The following is a 19,866-nucleotide window of genomic DNA, read 5'->3' on the forward strand; positions in this document are numbered from 1 at the left end:
TGTGTTTGTAGGAGCCATCAGCTGTAATGATAGGCTATATGGCACAGGCTTTCTACAGGCAGGTAAGCAGGCAGCCAGACTATCATCATGGACAGCTCTCCAACAAATATCGGCAAACCCACAAACAGCAAAGAAATTGAGATATTGATGACCCTACTTGTTGAACATAATTAATTAATTAACATAAGTAAAAGCCAGCCAGGCTTCAAATGGTGTAAAATTGTGCATGAGCCATGCACGTTTGTGCACTGATGAGAGCTTATCGAGGTATGTGATCATTTTTGTCTTTGTTTGTCTTCACACTGAGTCTGCAAAAACTACCAAGACATACTTCACGAAACTGTGGAAGCAGTGGAACACTGTTAAAGGAATCAGTCTTCTGAATTGTGGAACAGATGCATTTGCTTTACTGCAAAAGGGCATTGGGCATGGATGCTCTTTCAGAATGACCTATTCTATACTTCACAAATGAATTGGAACAATAATTAACAGTCCATATATCTACCACTATGTCACTATGTTATCAGCGGGGCTTGAGATATGTGCTCCAAATACATCTCCATTCATGCATGTGGTTGGTTCTCCCTCCGGAAGGGAGATATGCAGCGGCTAATGACAAAGTGTGGGAAAAAGGTGGATGTGGATGATATGCGGGATTATGCTACTGCGTGGGTTTAATGTGACTTCTGGACCAAGCATTTGTTTGTCATGTAGGTGGCAGCAATAATGTGCACATCATATTATCAGGAATAGGAAAAGGAAAGACTGCGTTAATATGTGTGAGCACATAAACGGAAGCTTCCTTGGTGAAAGGGTTAGAGTTCCCACAGGTGGAAAGACTACTTTGGTTAGGGTGAAATAGTCTTTTATTCTCATCTGTAGACAGCTTTGAATGTGTCCATGCAGATAAAGCTGCGAATATAAGAATAGAGACATTGGGAACTGGGTTCATCATAGAAAGCTTCACTGTAATTTAAAAAAGTGCATCCAATTATGACACTACAATTAAATGCATTAATATGTGTTGTTGAAGACTGACAGAATCATGTTACTGTGACTCGTAAGTTAAATGAAGAAGTACATTTCTGAAAAATTGTATGACATCTTTGAAACATTGTTACACTGTTACTGTGACCTTGAGCAACAAACTGCAACTCTAGAAGTGCTGCTCTCTAGTTGACCTCTGATGTCCCTACAGGAGCAAGTGAAAGACAAATTTTTTACAAAGATCAGTAAAATGTCATATTATCATAGGCGCGCTGTGCTCTGATCTGTGCTCTAACCAGTCTGCCAGTCAGTCCGTCTCTGTGTGAGTCACAGGTTTGCACATCTCACTTCAGAAGACTTCAAATAACAAATACAAGGCATGTCTTAATGAGAAGGAAAGGGGGAATAGGAAGCTAGTTTGACACTAGATCTATATTTATGCTTTTCTCTCACTGCTGCAGCAGCTATTATGCATTTCTTCCAATGAAGATTATTTTCGCACATCGGTTTTTACCCCAGCTGTACCTATCTTTGCCTCATCTCCCTTGGCAGCTATCCCCGTGTGCTTCACTTTGTCCCCTTCTCTCCCTAAAAAAAAAAAAAGACTACTCTGAATCAGAGACTAATCTGAATCAGGGAGAGAAAACACTGAGTCATAAAACCCCCATTTTCCCCTACATTATTTCATTTATTTCAAGCCTTACATCCATCAAGCTGAAGAGATCTTATTTGGGGATAAGACGTGGGTGGAAAACGGAAGCATGAGGAAATGTGAAGAAGTAAAAATGAGAGAAAAGAAAGGTTGAGGAGCATGTGTTTACCCCCACTCTGCACGGTGAGTCACAGAGAAAAAAGGGGCACTTCAATGGCCTGCGTAGGTCTCCTGTGCAGACAAGTCAAAATGGAAGGAATGATTGCAGAAACGCTTTTTTATTGAGGGGATGCTGGGATCTCACTAGTGAGAATGGAAGGGAGGTGAGAAGGGCTGCGTCTGCCTGTCTGTTTGGCCCTAATTGAGGTTGGGAGGAGGGCGAGTCGGTGTAGCAACACTCCCAAATAATCCTCCTCATGACAGATTTACAAGGCAGCATTTTCTGAGAGTGTTAGTGAGGGGATTTGAGGAGCTAAGACAGTGAGACAGCAACAAAGTAAAACAGGGACGGAGAGGTAAAACTGCCCAGCTCTGATAATCTATCTTTGTGCATGCACTTAACATCAGCTCCAGATGCTTCCTCCTAATTGATCTAATCTGTTCTCACAGCCATTATCAGAAATGTATTTACATGGAATGATAAAAGACTTCTAATTTTTATTCCTTCCTAAGGTGGAACAGTTTTGTTCTATTTTTGCTTGTGCAACAATTATATTGTGGGGGGAGGGTTCACCCCTCCAAGTGTTCCAGTTTAAATGCATCAGCATCATTTGATGGTTCAGACAATAAAATAAAGGTGACTGCATCATCTAAAGATAGTTCAAGTGTAAAGTTAGTCTGAAGAAAGCAGCAGCTTGTGCACAAGAGCTCTCATTTAAAAAAACAAACAAATAAGTAAATAACAACAGCCATACTGGAAGAGGGTCGTTTATAAACTACGTAGTAAAATACAAATAATATCTAATCATAAGAATTGCACTGTATAATTCCATGACAAATTACCTTAATTTTTCCTCTTAATTAACTGTGCAACATTATACTAATCTACATTGGAGCCATTCACAACTACGCTCCAGGTTAAAAGGAGTACTGAATGCTGTTTTTCACTGGCTTAGAGTCGTCTCTTTCATCAGTATAATACTCTACTGTGCACGGAGAAATAGAAAAGCCTCTGTGTCTCTTTGTAGCACTTTCAGCCACATAGCCTTGGCACAAAAGTTATGATGGGCATACATTATCATCATGAGTTGACTGGCTATAACTGGAAACAGTTATAGTGCCAATGAAAAATGCAATGGCCATGGCCTGGCCATGGCTACGCTAGGGTTTTATGATGATCTCCTAGTTTAAATCTCAAGCCCTTGCCAGTGATGACTATCACAGTGTGATCAGCAAGAAAACAAAATCATAATGTGCTGGATAATGAGCACATTTTGATTGTTACTTCTGCAAGTAAACACGGACCCTGATCTAGTCTTTGCCCTACGTTGTGTACAGCACCTTAGCTACGCTTTACTGTTTATTCAAACATTAATTTTGCTGAAGTGAAATCTGACTCACCACGTTGACTCAGTTGACACAAACAACAAAAGCAGAGTGAATACTCTTGTTCCAAAGAACTTTTATATGCATACTTTGGCAAATATGCAGGTAGATAAATATGCAGGAATTTTTAACTCGTGAAAACAATCAGCACATTTACTAAAACAAACATGACTCCAGTTCTATTATTTTTTAGTTCTGTTGTGTAGCAGCAGGTTTGTCTACTGTACTTCATGATTGGCCTCAGGTACACGGTGTATCAATAATTTAATAATATGAATGTGATGGTCTTTTGCCACAGTTTTGTTTTGAGTTTTGTTCTCATAACTTTTGAATTCTATTCACTTAAAGAGTGAATAGAGGGATTTGCTCCCTTGTATTTTTGTACCATTTTCCTTCCCATTTGTCCTTTTGTATTATGTTTTAGGCTGCTCTCTGAGTTTTGCATTCTGGTTTATGGTGTGGCTATTCTCTTTTTCTCCTTTTCCATTCTCTCTTTTTTTGACTTTCTAGCTGACTGGTTAGACTTTCTATCTTCATCTTTATTCAGTGTGAAGTGCTCTTTTTCTTTATTTTTGTTTCAAACTTTGATTGAACATGTTCAAGTCTGACTTCTTGCTTAGGTTTTCTGTGCTAGTACTTGGAGTTTAGAACGCCATTTTAATTCCTTCTTATTCTACTGTGTGTTGAATTTGTTTTTCTAGGGACAAGTTAATTTTATAGGTTTTCTGGTACAGATTGTTGTCTTAGTCCTCCCTCCGTCTCCTCTAATCCCTTTGTATTTCCCTGTCTCATAATTGCACTGAAGTTTTTAGTATTTAGGTATAAGACGTATGTCAGTTTTACTTCCTGTCTGTCTTCCCTCGATTTCCTAATTGTTACCTTCCTGTGTCTCCTCCCTAATCAACCTTCTGTGTGTATAAACTCTGTTCTTCACCTGCCGTTCTTTGTGGAGCTCTCTGGTTATATCCCCTGTGCGTTCCCTGCCAGCATATGGATAGCGTTTGATTTTTCCTTGTAGACGTTTCTGTTTTTTGGACTTTTAGTTCAGCCTAAATAAGCAGCTCCCTTTTTGTGTAATCTGTCTGCCTCGGACGTCCTGCATTTTGGTTCCCTCTCCAATTCTCCACGTCTCACCAAATTAACCTGTCATTAAGAATTTTTAACATTTTTCACTTGTGTGAATTTACTGTTATGTGTGTTATGTTACTAGATTATGTAATTAAACTCATCCTGTTAATTTTTGTTTTACATTAACAGACCCAGCTGTTATTTGATTTAGGAAATAATACACAAAGTATTTATAAATTTCAAGTAGCTGAATGTAGGACTATATTTTGTCTATATGTTGAATCTTGCAATTTCCTTTTGCAGCTTCTGGCAAGTAGCTGGAGATTTCCAGTTTTTATTCCTCAAGAAGGTAAAAATAAATGCATTTGATATTATTCAGCTCTATGGTCCTGGTGCTCTGCCATGTAAGAAGACGCTGATAAAACACAGAATAAAAGAATACACTCTGAAACACAGAAACAAACACACTGCCTTGTTTAGGAAAACAAATGTTCACTACGTATAATCTCCACACGACACACCCTATATACACACACACATAGAAAGCAAGAAACAAACACATACAAACAAACGAGGTTCCTAAATCAGTCTCCTGCTGACATGTTTGACTTCTGAGGTCTATATGATTGCCTCTAGCCTATGAGCTGGTAAACAGTTAAATTACCCCCCGAAGTCAAACAAAATGTGTCACGTTGGAGCATGTTATGGAAATTATGTTTAGAACAGGTTTACTGTCGTGCAAAAATAATCTTCCAAAAGACACAGAATATAAAATATAGATGGGTTCACTATGAAAACATTTCATATCAAGAAGAAGAGAAATGAGCACACACACTACAGCAGGTACGGTCATCCAGTTCTGACGTTTATTCTTCCACAGGATGTGTTTTTACTATTCCAGAGTTTGTGTATGTCTGTTTGTCCTCCTTCCTGATAAGAGGGTTTCTACTCTTGCCTTCACTCTGCCTAACCTCGCAGGTTTGCAGAAATAAATAGAGACACCTGAAAAGTGATCTGAGACCTTTGCACAGGCCTAATTTATCATGTTACTGAGAAAAAAATGTCCCTTCTGCTTCTCACTGAATCATATTTTCAACTTTTCAAGTTAACACCACATCTTTTTCACTGATTTGTCATGGCTTGTCTGCTTCACGATAAACAAACTCATATTTCCTTTTGATTTTGTTTGAAAAGAATGCATATAGATTCAGATATGTGTCTGAGATTCTCTTTGCCACATGTCAGCGATACTCACAAACATGTTGCAAAATAAGCAATATTAAGGGCTTTTTTTCCATTCTGTAATCTCCATAATGAATGATTGGTATGAAAACTAAACAGCACTCCAAAGATCTGAATAAACTGATTGAAATTTACATTATAGATTCACTTTAGGAAAAGTCTGCATCTTTCCAGAAGTCATTACTGGGGAACTCATTATTTGTTCAATGTTGTATGACAACCAAATTGACTTTGTTACGCCTCCTGGGTATGATAGTTTTACACATTTTTTAAATGTAACTGATGTTTTTTATGGATTACACATAATGAATGTGCCTCTTATGGGTTTAACTCCAAGTATCTCAAATATTACATCTAGTCTGTGGTTTTCACAAAGTTCTTGTATTACAGTCCTATTTGTATGTATGCAGAGGACAGCTAATCTTATTACAATTTTAAATTCAATAATTTTTCTTACATCTCAAATATTGAAGCATTTATTTTATCAATGTATATTTGAGAATATGAGTTTTATTTATGTCAAAACTATATTTGTTTTCCAAATGTCAAAAACACTGCTGAGTATCAATGAAAAAAAAGATTGGACTGTTTCACTCAGTATCTTTATTAGCTCCTGTTCCATAAGTGCAATCCAACCCTTTACACCCTCCACAGTAGCAGCAGCTATGACAGGATGTTTTTCATGAGGATGTCACTTACCATATGGAATGACTGTGGCAAAAATCCAAGGCAGACATGATTTGTCTGAAAAATTTCCTGGCCTCTTTAGGTGTTAACCTGCCTTTCTTCACCAAGTAGTCGAACAGTTCACCACCAGACACGTGTTCTAGCACGAGGTACCTGAGAAACAGAGAGGAGACAAAGAAATAGGAACGAAATCAAGAGAGTACATGAGAAAAAACTCTCATACATGCACCCAGAAAGAAGAAAAATACCTGCCAGAACAAATACCTGCACTCTCTACAAAGCCCTAAAGAAAAGAAAAACCTTGGACCTCTAAGGTTTCTGAGAAATGGCGCAATGGCAGGATGATAGTTCCCTCGAAGCACATAGATTAAAGACTAACAAGCTTTCAAATCTTTATCTTTGAAAAACTATATCATGCTGATTAATCTTTTTTATAATTCTTTGGCGATCTATTGTCCATCTACTTAGTTTCATAGCACACACACACACACACACACACACACACACACACACACACACACACACACACACACACACTCCTTGCCATCACTTCATCATTTCATGCGGCCCTTCGTCAGGTGGCCTTTGAGTCTGTGTGGCCAAGCATTCTGTCATCCTGACTGTGTGGCCATGCTCTGCAGCTCAAAGGGGAGAGGGAGGAGATGAATCTTCACTGACCCATGCCTGCAGCTGCGTCTGTGGATTGAAAGCAAGGAGTGCCCCGGCCCTGCTCCGATCTCAACTGCTCATATATCCTGTACTCAAACTCACTCCATCTTCACTAGGACAAAGTGAAATCCAGACTGATAGTAAAATATTCTGTCTCTCCCCTTCTGGATATTAGGGTGCACATGGGTCTCTTTCATTTTATTAACATATGGCGTCTCAAACTGTAACTAGTGCTCATTAAACAGCCCTCAGTCCAAAGGCAAAACCTTTGTTGGAAAAGCCTCGGCAGCTTTGGCAAAAATAACAACCAGTCCAAACACAAGTGAGTGATCACAAATTACAAAAACACATACATTTTGCATGCAGAATAAGGATGGCTACAAATTTAATTTCTCTGTGAGGTAAGTTTTCTGGTCTGTGACTTAAAATACTGGCGTTCAGGCAGGATGCTCCACTGAGTTTACCCTAAAAAAAGATACATTTTTGTTACTGCTGTAATTCCTCCGATTATTCTGTTTTAAATTTGTATTTGTCTCTGAAAAAATAGCTTTATTATGATGCAAGAATCAGGATTTCCCTTTCAGATTTAATATTATATCTAAGCTAAAGTATTCAAGGTTTAGGAAAATTCTACTACTACTATTAACTCTTATAGACATACAGTTGTGGTCAGAAGCTTTCAGCGAAGACCAAAAGAACTGTAGACTTACACAAGTTGGGAAGGTCTCTTGGAGCTATTTGGAAACAACTGTAGATTCCAAGATCAACAGTTCAAACAATTGTATGCAAGTACAAGTTATTCAGAAGTGTCACAACTGAATAACTTGTACTTGTCTGGAAGCCCTAAACTGACAACCTCAGATGAGAGGAAACTGGTTAGGATGTTCAGAAACAACCGAGGAACCCCCAAGGCTCAAGCCTGCCAAGAACCGGAAACAACAGTGTCACACGGTGAACAGAGTTTTACATAGCCATAGACTGTGAGGGTGCTAACCAAGATAAAAGCCCCTGTCCCAAAATCCACACCCCTGGGCTCGACCAATATTAGCAGCTGCCCACATGTATAAGCAAAATGTCTTCAAGAAAAAAGATTTATTGTCAGATATGGCTGTGTAGGTTCTCAGTCATCTAGGTCACGTTAGTCTAAGGAGCTTGGAAAGAAAGCGACTGAACTTTTTCTTGAAGTTTCTTGAAGATGTTTTAGCTCTTATCCAAGAAGCTTCTCCAATTCTAAAGTTCTAAATTTCTAGAACTATATAAAAGTTCTAAATCTAAATTTTACTGTCAAACAAAACAAAAAACGAGCTGTTTGACCACAATGACAAGCAGTATGTTTAGAGGAGTAAAGGTGGGGCCTTCAAACCTAACCAAACTATATCAGCTGTCAAGCATGGTAGTGGAATCATCATGTTATGGAGCTGTTTTGCTATGAGTGATACTTGTAGATTGCTCAAAATTGATAGAAAAATTAGGATTTTTTTTCAGCTTCATATCAAGAAAATACCTGGTCCTTGTCCTCTTTAATCTCAGTGATGCCATTGCTTACAACATTCCCTACAATGCCTGCACTTCTGTGCTGGCACTACACTGGTTCAAAAATAGACCATTCTGTGTCAGCTTTGGAAACAATTCTTCTTCCACAGCTACACTTTATTGTGGGGTACCTCAGGGTTCCGTCTTAGGTCCCAACCTGTTCTTACAACTTCTTCTTTGGTCAGAAATCTTGGTGTGATATTTGAATCTGGCTTTAAGATAAGCAAATTAACTCAGTGGTTAAAAATAGCTTTTTCCTTCTCTGATTCAGCTCAGCCCAAAATACTGCTGCTAGGCTGCTCAAAGGCACCTCAAAAAGAAATCATATTAATCTGTTTAAGCTATTCTCCACTTATTGCCAGTGAAGTTTAGAAGTGATTTCAAGATCCTCTGATCTTGCTCTGTAAAGTTGTCTGTAAAGCTCTTCTTGACCTGCCTCCTTTTTACATGTCCAACCTCTTACACAGCTACTTGACTTCTTGTTTTCTCCAGTCAGCTGATCACATGCTTCTGACTGTCTGCTACTCTGGATTTTAAATCATAGGAGTGTTAGCAATGTAGAACAGCATTTCCCTCACAGTGAAGTCTGCTCCTTCCACTGAGTATTTTAAAACTAAACCTAAACTTATTAGGAATTTGAGTTTGTCTGATTTACTCATTGTGTCGCCTATGCTTTTTTTCAGCCATGACTGTATATGTTTAGCACCTGCTAGCATACGTTTACTTATTTCTGTTCTCTTTGCCTATTTACTTCTATCAAATATGTGGTACAGCACTTTGGTCAATATAAGTTGGGTTTTTTGGTTTTTACCTTATAAATAAATTAGAGTTTGAGAGCTAGATGGTGGAAACTCAAAGATACATCAAAACTGGTTTTGGAATGAATAAAGCAAGCTAGCGTTAAGCTTCTGGAATAGCTTTCTCAAAGCCCAGACTTCAACTTCATTGAAAATTTATGAACTGTTCTTAAAAGGCAGGTCTGTGCCAGGAAACCAAGCACTTTAAATGAACTCTACCAATTCTATCTACAAGAGTGGTCAAATATCCAGCCAGAATTATGCTACAAGCTTGTTGATGACTACCAAAAACATCTGATTAAGGTGTGATTTGCTAAGGGCCTTTTAACCAAACCTTAGTGGGGGTGTATGCAAATATTTGACCTGTATTTATAATTTTGTCCCCGTGTGGAGGGAATAAATATTTTCTAACTTGTGGATCAAATTCTTGTTTTTTAAAGTCATTAAAAATCTATGCTGTGCAATTATTCCACAACAGCTCAAAGAAATCACTGAAAATGATATTACCATGACATTCATGCCCATGATAAGTGTATGTAAATTTCTTACAACAACAGTAGATCTTGCACTCCTTGATTGATTGCTTAAGGATTCACAACAACAAACTTAATAAGATCAATACATCTTAGGCTAAAAAAAATTTTTAAAAAAAAATCATACACTATCTGATTTGTAAGAAATTTTGCATTTCCTAGTTGAGGCTACTTGAAGAATTTCTCTGATATAGTTTGTTTCTTTTACCAAAATTCCTCTCAGGCTCCTTTAAATTCTCCATCACCTCTTGTACACACCCGCAACACCAGTTTAAACAGCTTGTGCCAGCAGAATAATAAGTATTTCAAGCTCTGGGTCTGCAAGCTGCAAACATGCTGTATGTCTATCAATTACTGGCTTTCAGGTGGAGATATCGCACTAAGAATCAGAAACATTAAGAGAAAAATTACATCACTTGTGCAAAGCTCAGAGTGTATTCAAGTCACTTGTGGTGCAAAATGTCTTTTGTGACGCTACTAGTGACCGTCTGTCAGAAGTCATGAAGCAATGTGCACAAAATGTGATTTTAATAATCCAATTATAGGATGAATCATAATATTTTGCAGTTCCTATCATCTTAAAAGATGACATGTACAGCACTGCATGTCCAATCCTATTTGCTTTGTAAGCTAAAAATGAAAACTAATTGAATTTATTTGGCAAACAGTCCACTATAGATCAAGAGGTCTACTATGAACAACTGATGGGGCTGTCACTCACCACTGCTAAAGCAAGCTGATAAATGTATGAGTGTCTGCATGAGTGTGCGTGCAGTGTTTGTGTGTGTATGTGCAGCTGCTGCAGCAGGCTCTTCGTGGCTAATGTTTCTTAATGCCATGGTGTTGCCTCTGATAAGCACGTCATGGTGTTTACATTACGAAGGCTTCCTCGCCCTATTAGCAGTCCCCTAGCGTGCACAACTAAATTAAATGCTTCATGCCAATACTAATGGAGCATCTATCCCTCTAAGGCTGTAGTTGTTGGCCTGCAATCAGAATACACCAATCACAACTGCTCTGCAGACCACCACAATGATTTGTGGCATTTTAACAACTGTTCTGGTGTCCAAAACAGCAGCTGACTGTAAGAATATCTCATAGTCACAAAAGTTGCTACACAAATTTCCTTCTTCTTTTATTGTGTTTGCATTACAATTATGATTTTGTATATTTCACACACATCAAATGTGGACCAAAATCAGCTGGTGATACTTACAAGTATTTTTTATTTTCGTAGACATCGTGTAGCTTTAAAACATGTGGGTGTTCTATGAGCTTCAGAATAGCTATTTCTCGCTCCACCTGTAAGAAAGAAAAAGAAGGAAGAAGAAATCAGTAAAAAGAGTTTTGATTACTGCGTCATCAATGTTGCTACATTCCTAAAAAGACTCCACACGAAGAATATAATCGGGCCTATTAAAAAATAAATATTCCCTTCTTTCTCTTTTTTAAACCTTAGTACCAAAGTAGTGTAGTACTTTGTTTTAGGTGCAAAGCACTCAATAACCCTAAAAACATCCCCTGATGAGGCACTGCTGAAAGGGTTTCCACCAGTCTGTAACAGTCGTACAAACCAACTGCAGGCAAAACAGTTCAGCACCTGGAGTCTTCTACTATGAAGTCAAGCTGCTGTAATAGATGCAAATACATCTTTTGGCATAGTCTTTTCAGCATGTGAGCACTAATGGTGCTTTTCCAGATGTCTCAGCCGACAATTCCATAGGCAACCGAATTGTCAGAGTCAATTTTTTTCCAAAAATAGTTTTGAAATATTGCTTGTTGACACAGAACTTCTTTCCAGTTTGCTTCAGTCTGTTTTAAGCTTTGTCTCAAAGTGTTCCAGAGCCAATTTAGTGATTTCCATGACAGAATCACATCTGCTTTTAATGCAGTGTCATCTGAGTGCCCAAAGATCACAAGCATCCAAAAGTGATTTTCAGTATTGGTTCTTTCTGCTGGTTCTTGAAACATCTGATATGTTTTTTATATTGTGAATAAAAATGGGTTTATGCGATTTGTAAATCATTACATTCTTTTCTATTTTACACACACAACTTTTTGGAATAAGTAAACTAAGGAAAGGACCTGACTGTTACTTTCTAGTGAGAGAACGGACAAAGATAAGCTTTGATCAGACTCTGAGCTGGTTAGCTTCCCAGCCAGTAATAACTGCTATCTCATGTTTGCTTCAAAAACAGATGGAAAACAGGTTGCATATGCCTTATCTTACACATTCTCTTCCAAAACAAGCCTTGAAAACACTGTAACATTTCATAATCCATTGGTTTTCCTGACGTGAACACAAGTCTGTTTGTTTCGATAAGAAATGTGAGGAATTCCACATTTGAACACTGTCCACGGACTGGCTCTTACCCACAGTCAACAACACAAAGCATAGGTCAATATGGGTCAAAATGTGCACTCCGGTACATGAACATTGCCCACAAGAGGCTTCTTTACACTCGAGTTATTGACTGTACTGTAAATATAAACACTACTGTGTCCAGAAGAAACAGACAGCTGAGACAACTAAAGTCCTTTTTGTTTAATTTTGTGTACAGAGCTACTAGGTGACATGTACACTGTACAAAGCAAAATTTCACCAAAATCCAGCTGATCACTCTGGATTTGTATCACCATCTCCAGAGGTCTTTGTCAGCATGTACAGCTGCCACTGAAAATCAGCATGCAACCCGCTTCGAGAGAATCCACCACTGCTCTTCAGCACCCTGTCCTCCTGGTCTCCTCTCGGCCATCAGCTCACCCTTCCACAGTTCTTGCCCATCTTCCCTTCCACCTTCAGCATCTAACTTTGACTGACAAGGATGAAGATGAAAGAACAGCGCGAGTTAAAGGCTCCTCTCTCAATCTCATCAAAATCAATTTCACTATGTCATTTGACTGTGACAGCCTTCACATTGCTTTAATGTCATACTCAGCGTGGCTTGGCTTTATGAACACTCGTGTGGAATGAAGTCAAAACTGTGATCTGCCAGCTAACTATGTTCTCATTAAATTCTCCAAAGCTCTTTGTTCAATAAGTAATATGCACAGATCTCCAAGTCTTATTGACTTATATACTGGATGGGGGAAAAGGCACGGTCAGGATACTGTTTCTTGACTTTTCCAGTGCCTTTAATACCATCCGGCCCTGTATGCTTCAGGAAAAACTGAACAGGATGGAGGTGGACCCCTGCCTGGTGGCTTGGATCTCCGACTACCTCACCGACAGACCACAGTACGTCAGGCTGAAGGACATCATGTCTGACACAGTGGTCAGCAGCACAGGAGCACCACAGGGAACTGTGCTGTCCCCTCTTCTCTTCACCCTGTACACCTCTGACTTCTGCTACAACTCTGAATTATGCCATATTCAGAAGTTTGCAGACGACACAGCCATCATGGGGTGTATCTGGGATGATCAGGAAGAGGAGTACAGAAGTCTGGTGAGGAACTTTGTCGCATGGAGTCACACAAACCACCTGCAACTCAACACCTCAAAGACTAAGGAACTGGTTGTGGACTTCGGGAGGTCCAGAGAAGGTCCACTGCCGGTTCAGATAGAGGGGGAGGAGGTGGAGGTGGTCAACAAGTACAAGTACCTTGGGCTGTGGGTAGACAATAAACTGGACTGGTCATGCAACACAGAGCACCTGTATAAAAAAGCCCAAAGCCGACTGTACTTCCTCAGGAGGCTGAGGTCTTTTAACATCTGCAGGAAGCTCCTGAGGATGTTTTACCAGTCGGTGGTTGCTGGAGTACTTTTCTATGCTGTGGTGTGCTGGGGGAGCAGCACAGCAAAGAAGGACTGATGCAGGCTGGAGAAACTGATCAGGAAGGCTAGCTCTGTGGTCGGCATGAAGCTGGACACTCTGGTGACAGTGGCAGAGAAAAGGACATTAAAGAAACTGATGGACATTATGAACAATGCTGGGCATCCTCTGCACACGGCCATAAACAATCAGAAGAGTCTGTTCAGTGACAGGTTGCTTCTCCCCAAGACAAGAACTAACAGACTTAAAAACTCCTTTGTCCCACACGCCATCAGACTGTTTAACTCCTCTCTGGAGGGGAGAGGGAGGGGAAACAGGAGGACAAAGGAGGGGGGAACAACTAAGCTGTAGTGCCTCTTCACCTCACTGTACAATACCTTGTGCAATACTTTTTGTAAATAGTCAACAGTGCAATAGACTCAATACTTGAAATGTGCAATTCACTTGTATTTTTATTTTTTATTCCTATTTATTCTATTTATCCCCTTTGTATATTTTATTTATATTTGTCTCTGTATTTATATATATGTGTGTGTGTGTGTGTGTGTGTGTGTGTGTGTGTGTGTGTGTGTGTGTGTGTGTGTGTATATATATATATATATATATATAACAATTCTGTAACTGTAACTTCGGTCGTTGCTGTGCTTTTTGGAAGTCGAATTTCCCAGAGGAACCCACCCGAGGGATTAATAAAGTTCTATCTTATCTTATCTTATCTTATACTCACAATGCTTTAATTTCAAAACAGGTTTTGTTGGTGGTCTCTGCTCAGTCTGTGATTGTGGTATACCTTTACACACAATTCATATTTTTCAGGCAAATAACTTTGTATCTGGCAAAAACACAATTAAAAAAAACTGCTTAAATACATTCAGTCTCTCCAAAGAAAATGCGGTGCAGCGTTTTATTATTCAAGCTGGGCCTAACAAAAAAAAACAAAAAAAAAAAACCCACAAGAGAATAAAAAGCTATATAAAATATATTAGAAAAACTAGGCACATGTCTGAGTCTGAAAAGGGTATAAAGGGATAATTACCACTGGCATGAGAAAAAGCTAGGCTAATCAGGGTTAATCCAGACACTAATGAGTGCTATCAGCAGCACGACACTATGCCACTTTCTCACCTGAGGCTAAGGTGCGTTGTTAAGAATGAGCCCATGGTGGCTAGCTCGCTAGCTGGCAGTAGGCTCCCTGCAAGGAGACTAATGCTAACCAGGACTCGAGATGAGCTGTCGAAATCCTACAGGGCCGACATCCTAAGCTTCTTTTAACACCTCCTTTTAGTTAATTGAAAAAAAGAGAAATGAGGCTTAATGTGAAGACTTAACTGAACAACAGTCTGCTTATTGCAAGATTTGGTGTTGATTAACATACTATTATAAATCTGTGAAGCAACCTTTGCTCTTTCTAGTAATGCCTTTTTTCTTTAAGTATCCTACAGTTATCAAAAGGTGACTGGAAAAATACGGTTATTCCTCATTTGCTTTCTTCTGGAAAAGGGGTCACACAGTATGTGTTCTGTTCATGCAGTGGATTCATGCATACCTAATGCATGAAACACATACAAAGGAGGAACACCAACGGTTTCTGCATTTATCCACACAGCCACTAACTGCCCACTCACTCAAATACACACACTCTGTAACTTCATGCTAGTAATAAACAATACCAGGTGGCTATTCCCCATCTTGGCCCGGCTCCTGTGCATGCCACAGTCTCTCATTAAATTTCACATCTGTGAGTGTGGACAATTCTCTCCAGTTGCCATTTCTCCATGGGACTTCATTAGGCCTTTATTAGCAGGCACTTGGACATTGTTCACCAAGATGCACACATGCACCTAAACAGAGGTTAGATGAAGACACTCTTTTTATCTTGTCTTGTGTTCTTTTTTTGTTTGGCAGTTCAAATTACAGCAATTTCTGGTCAATTTCTCGATAACAAAACGGGTCTGCAAGGCAGGAAAAAAGACGCCTCACCAGAAAAAAGGGGTCGAATGTAAAGCAGTGTGGTTATTGTTGTGAAGTGGACATCATTAGCAGAAGACATCAGAACAGGAGCTTGTTAGTGAAAGAGCTGATTGGCACACTTCGACCCACAGGCTTTCCCATCAGTGTCACATCCTGCCACAATAGATGAATCAATAGGAAGGAACAGCAACAGTGATTTTTTTTTTTTTAAAGATGTTAACTAAGACAACTGCAACTACAGTTAAGCTGTAATAAAAAAGCAAGCTGTATGCTGAAAGAAAAAGGCTCATGGTCCTAATGGTCTTGATGCTGTTCGGTCTAAAAAGTACAGCTTATATGATTTATTACCTTTACTACAATTTGCAAGCAAAATGTAGATGCTGCAATAGAATAATACGCATATGTGAGGGAGAAAGGCTGAGAAGGCTGTAGCTACTTGGAAAAATAAGACAAAAGGAGTAAGTGGTGTCACTCCAAATTCAGAGGATGGCAGCCAGTTTAGCATAGTTCCATCAGCTTGCTATTGATTTGTTAAATTACAGCCCTGGATCTAAATGACCGAATGGATGAGCAAACAAATGAGTGGCAACATCAATAGTTTTATCACCATGGCCAGTGATAGAGGCCAGGGGATTACAGGCATGCAGACAACAACAAAGACGCAAAGAAATTAGATTCATGTCGCATGTGACAGAATGACCAAACACAGAAGCCAGCCCAAAATCTCAAAGGGTGAAATACTGGATCACAGGCTCTGTCATCTCTCACTCTCCACTTATTGCACCTCACACCATTTTTCCAGCCGGCCTCTCTCACCCCACAGAAGGAAAACACAGACATTTCTGTCACCTCCCCAGGCAAGTGAGTGAATGGCCCCTTGATACTGAGATCTAAGGATCAAAGTCAGCAGGGCAGCCATGTGTGTCAGATAAAAAAAAAAAAGGGTGGCTATGCTAACAGTGAGGCCGTAGTGCGTGCAAAAGCTGCTGGGTGGATTAAAAAAACAAAACAAAGGAGAGACAGGGGAGGGTGTGTGGATGTGGAAGGGATAAAGGAAAAGCCATGTAATTCTCTCCAACGGAGAACAGCAAAAGAAAAGTGTTATGAAATGGGGGGAGGAGCAGTGGTGCCAGCTTGAGCCATCTTCCCTGCACGTCACCACCCCATCTCCTGGGTCTTTTATTGTTAATTAACACAACATGGGGAAAGGACAACCTGTTTAACATTGCCATGCACCAAGCAGAGTGTGAATGATAACACAAGGCAGCAACGTAACGAGTTACAAGCATCAAAAGACGCGAGAGACCTCTCCACTTTAATAGCTTTACTTTGCAAAACAAACCAAATATCGACATTAACTGACAACAATGATTTTTTTTTTATGTTTCCATATTTCTCAGCGTTTTGAAAGATGTGTAAAATATAGGATTATGATGGCATGAGTCATGGTTTAACATTAATCTATTATATTGTTTTCTAACAGCTTTGTGCCAGAGATCGTTATCTTTACAGCATAACGTCTTTTTCCCCCCGAATATGTATTTTCATACAGCTCAGCTTTATAATTCAAAGATTACTTTTTTTAAACAAAGCAGTTTTTACTCTTAATCTACCAGTCTTCAACATTATACAAGTAGATATCATGTTTCACTCTACATTATGACATTTATATATATAGTTACTATTTTAGGGTAATGATAGAATGAACAGTTAACATATGGGGAAAATAGGCGTAAGATCTGGATGGGGTAACGGCTGTAGAGAAGGAGACCTGGTCTAACTGTTAGGGAGCAGAAGGGGAGGAGACAACACAGCTTGGCTACTGGCTCACAGACAAAACCAGTCAGCTTGTCAGCATTCATACTTGTGACATGTGGATACATTACTCTATGCTGCACACACACTGTACACATACACTCCACTGATCATGGCAAGCCAAGAGCCACCTCCATCCATCCATATGTCGGTCAGTGAGCCAGTAGGGCAGAATAAGGGACAGGAGGTAGCCAAGCTGGTGTGCATGCAAGCATGTGTGTGTGTGTGTGTCTGTGTTCTTGCACATGCATGTTAGTTGGAAGGAGTTGATTCGCTGAAGACTGCTGCATGTCAGTCTTGGTAACCAGCATATAAGGACATCTGTTTCAAGGACAAACACAAACTATCTACAAGCTACAACATCGCAGAGGGCATCAGTCTGTAATGTGTCCCAAATCTACTTCTTGTGCAGGGAATAATCACTAACTTTGAGATGATATTAATGTGTGCTTCTGGGGGAACCTGCTTATCCAAAATTGGTTTGGAAATTTACAAAGACAGGCTCGGGGCAGTGGATTTAACAGTGTTTGTTGAGGTGAGGCGTGTGCGCATTAGGTAGCTGCGTTATCTCTCACAGCTGAGCTGGTCGCACTGGGAGCAAAACAAACACAAAATAAAATCATTTATTTGTATGATCCCATTTCAGTGAAATGTTTTTGAACTGAAAAAAGTAATCTCTCTCTACTTTCATCTTTTTCTGTTTATCACTTCTCCGTCCTTGTGGACCACACAAATACACAAATGTAAAATACACTGATACATACGCAGTCAGTCAGTGCAGCAGGTTTTTCTCTGATAATCACTTTATCAGTCATCCTTTGTGAAGCGGAGGTAAATTCCCTACACGGGGGAGTTTGATCAATGCCAGAGACATGTAAATCGATCTGGACATAGTCTCTGCTAGCTGGCTAGTCCTTATCCTTTATCCATCTTCCAACCTTTGAAATTGTGCTCATTACCCCTTCCCACCCAAGACCAATTCTGGTATCACTCCTCCTCTTCATCTTCTTCTGCTGGCCCTCATTTATTCTCAGTTTCTCTCATTCTATCTCTCTAATCATGTCTGTGATGTGTTCCTGTGCTGTTGACAGATTCATCAGGCTGGCACTTAGACCAGTGGCAGGCCATATCATTTCACCCTAACAGACATGTCCCTGGATAACCTTGGTCCTAATAATGTCTAATAGCAGAGGTGCTTTAGACCCTGCGGACACTGGGTCTAATCATGAAAACCTCTTCAAATCCACTGCATGAGCTTATGGATGCGCTTGAAGGACACATGCTAAAGAGTCGCAGAGACGACGTGTGATTGCTTATGTGAATGACTATGCATGTTTTTTCTGCGAAAGCCACATGCAGAACGAGCAATTTAACAGTGACAGGCAGGCAGTGGATCGCTTTGGCAGCAAAGTTTTTTTGTTTTGGTTTTTTTTTGGTTATTGTCAATTCATTCGTTTATGTCACTCACTAATTTCACAAGACGGGACTGGTACGGTGACCTTGGATTGTGGAGAGATGTGAAATGTGGATTAATGAAGTGGCTTTCATAGACACTGAGGGTAGAGCTCAGAACAGAATGTAATGATGAGATCTGAAGGTCGCCTGTACAGTATCACTTACACTAGGGTAAAGCTAATAACTTACTGTTGTCTATATTTGAGGCTAATAAAATAGTTGCTGCTGCTGTTCAGGAAAGTGGATTATCTAACTATTCTGACAAATTTGCATTAAATGCCTTATTTACATTAAATTCTTGTAATTCTTTTTAGAAGAAAAAGCTGCACACACAAACGTTAATGTTTAGTTTTGCCACTAGTAAGCTAGTGGTCATTCTGGTTTGCACTGGTTTGTAAAGTGATGTGCAAAAACAACAACTTACAGAAAGTAGGTAATGAAAAATTGACAGGGATAATTTGGTGCGGTAATTCAGGCAGACATAGGTGATGAGCTGATGTGATTTACTTACCAACTAATTAACTTCACATATGAATACGTGACTTATTTACTGACACAAACTGCAGACAGACAGAGAAGTCAATAAGTAAGAGTGGTCAGCTGAAACAACTTAAATTAGCTCAAAACTTTGGAAATAAGTTCAGAATGAATCTCACATTGTAATGAGGGAGTTGTTTTAGCATTCACACTTGTTAATTAGGCGATACAGTGAGTATTAGACATATTTAAAGAAACACAACGGGCGCAAGTTCTCTGTTAGTACTGCGCATTATTACCACTTCATTATATAAATGGCATATGCAATAATATAGTGTCCAAACTAATTTACAGTACACGCCTGCACTTATGCCTTGTAGTCATGTATAGTATGTGACTGAGAAAAGGATGGAGGAAAGAACGTCCTTGAGAGAGTGTTCGCACAACGGGGTCATTAGCTAACAATCCCCCTCAGAAATGTAGATGCAGGAGCTGATGAAGTTAAAACTGTTCTGCTTTTGATGTTCGACACACTGACCAGTCATTAACATATTTGGAGCAAATGTACGTGTTTATTTGCAACAGCTAAACGTGAATAAAAGCGAGTAAATATATGCAAATTAGCCTGGAAGATACTTTACCAATTGATGTCCTCACTTCAG

At 39.5% G+C, this 19,866-nt stretch overlaps 1 protein-coding gene across 5 annotated transcripts in view; it reads right to left on the minus strand.

The window, feature by feature from the left end:
- Positions 1-19,866, minus strand: part of brsk2a (BR serine/threonine kinase 2a) — a 224,598-nt gene that overhangs the window by 45,488 nt on the left and 159,244 nt on the right. For all 5 annotated transcript variants that reach the window (XM_086298188.1, XM_086298191.1, XM_086298190.1 and 2 more), the window contains 2 exons: positions 10,930-11,015; positions 6,194-6,334 (listed from right to left, as the gene is read on the minus strand). In XM_086298188.1, the coding sequence (XP_086154314.1) occupies positions 6,194-6,334; positions 10,930-11,015 (227 nt within the window). The remainder of the gene's footprint in view (positions 1-6,193; positions 6,335-10,929; positions 11,016-19,866) is intronic.

Source organism: Aulonocara sp. 'chitande type north' Nkhata Bay, linkage group LG7 (assembly GCF_057382095.1).
Source record: "Aulonocara sp. 'chitande type north' Nkhata Bay isolate Kocher_YH1m ecotype deep benthic linkage group LG7, A_spYH_male_GT1.1, whole genome shotgun sequence".
Classification (NCBI taxonomy): Eukaryota; Metazoa; Chordata; class Actinopteri; order Cichliformes; family Cichlidae; genus Aulonocara; species Aulonocara sp. 'chitande type north' Nkhata Bay.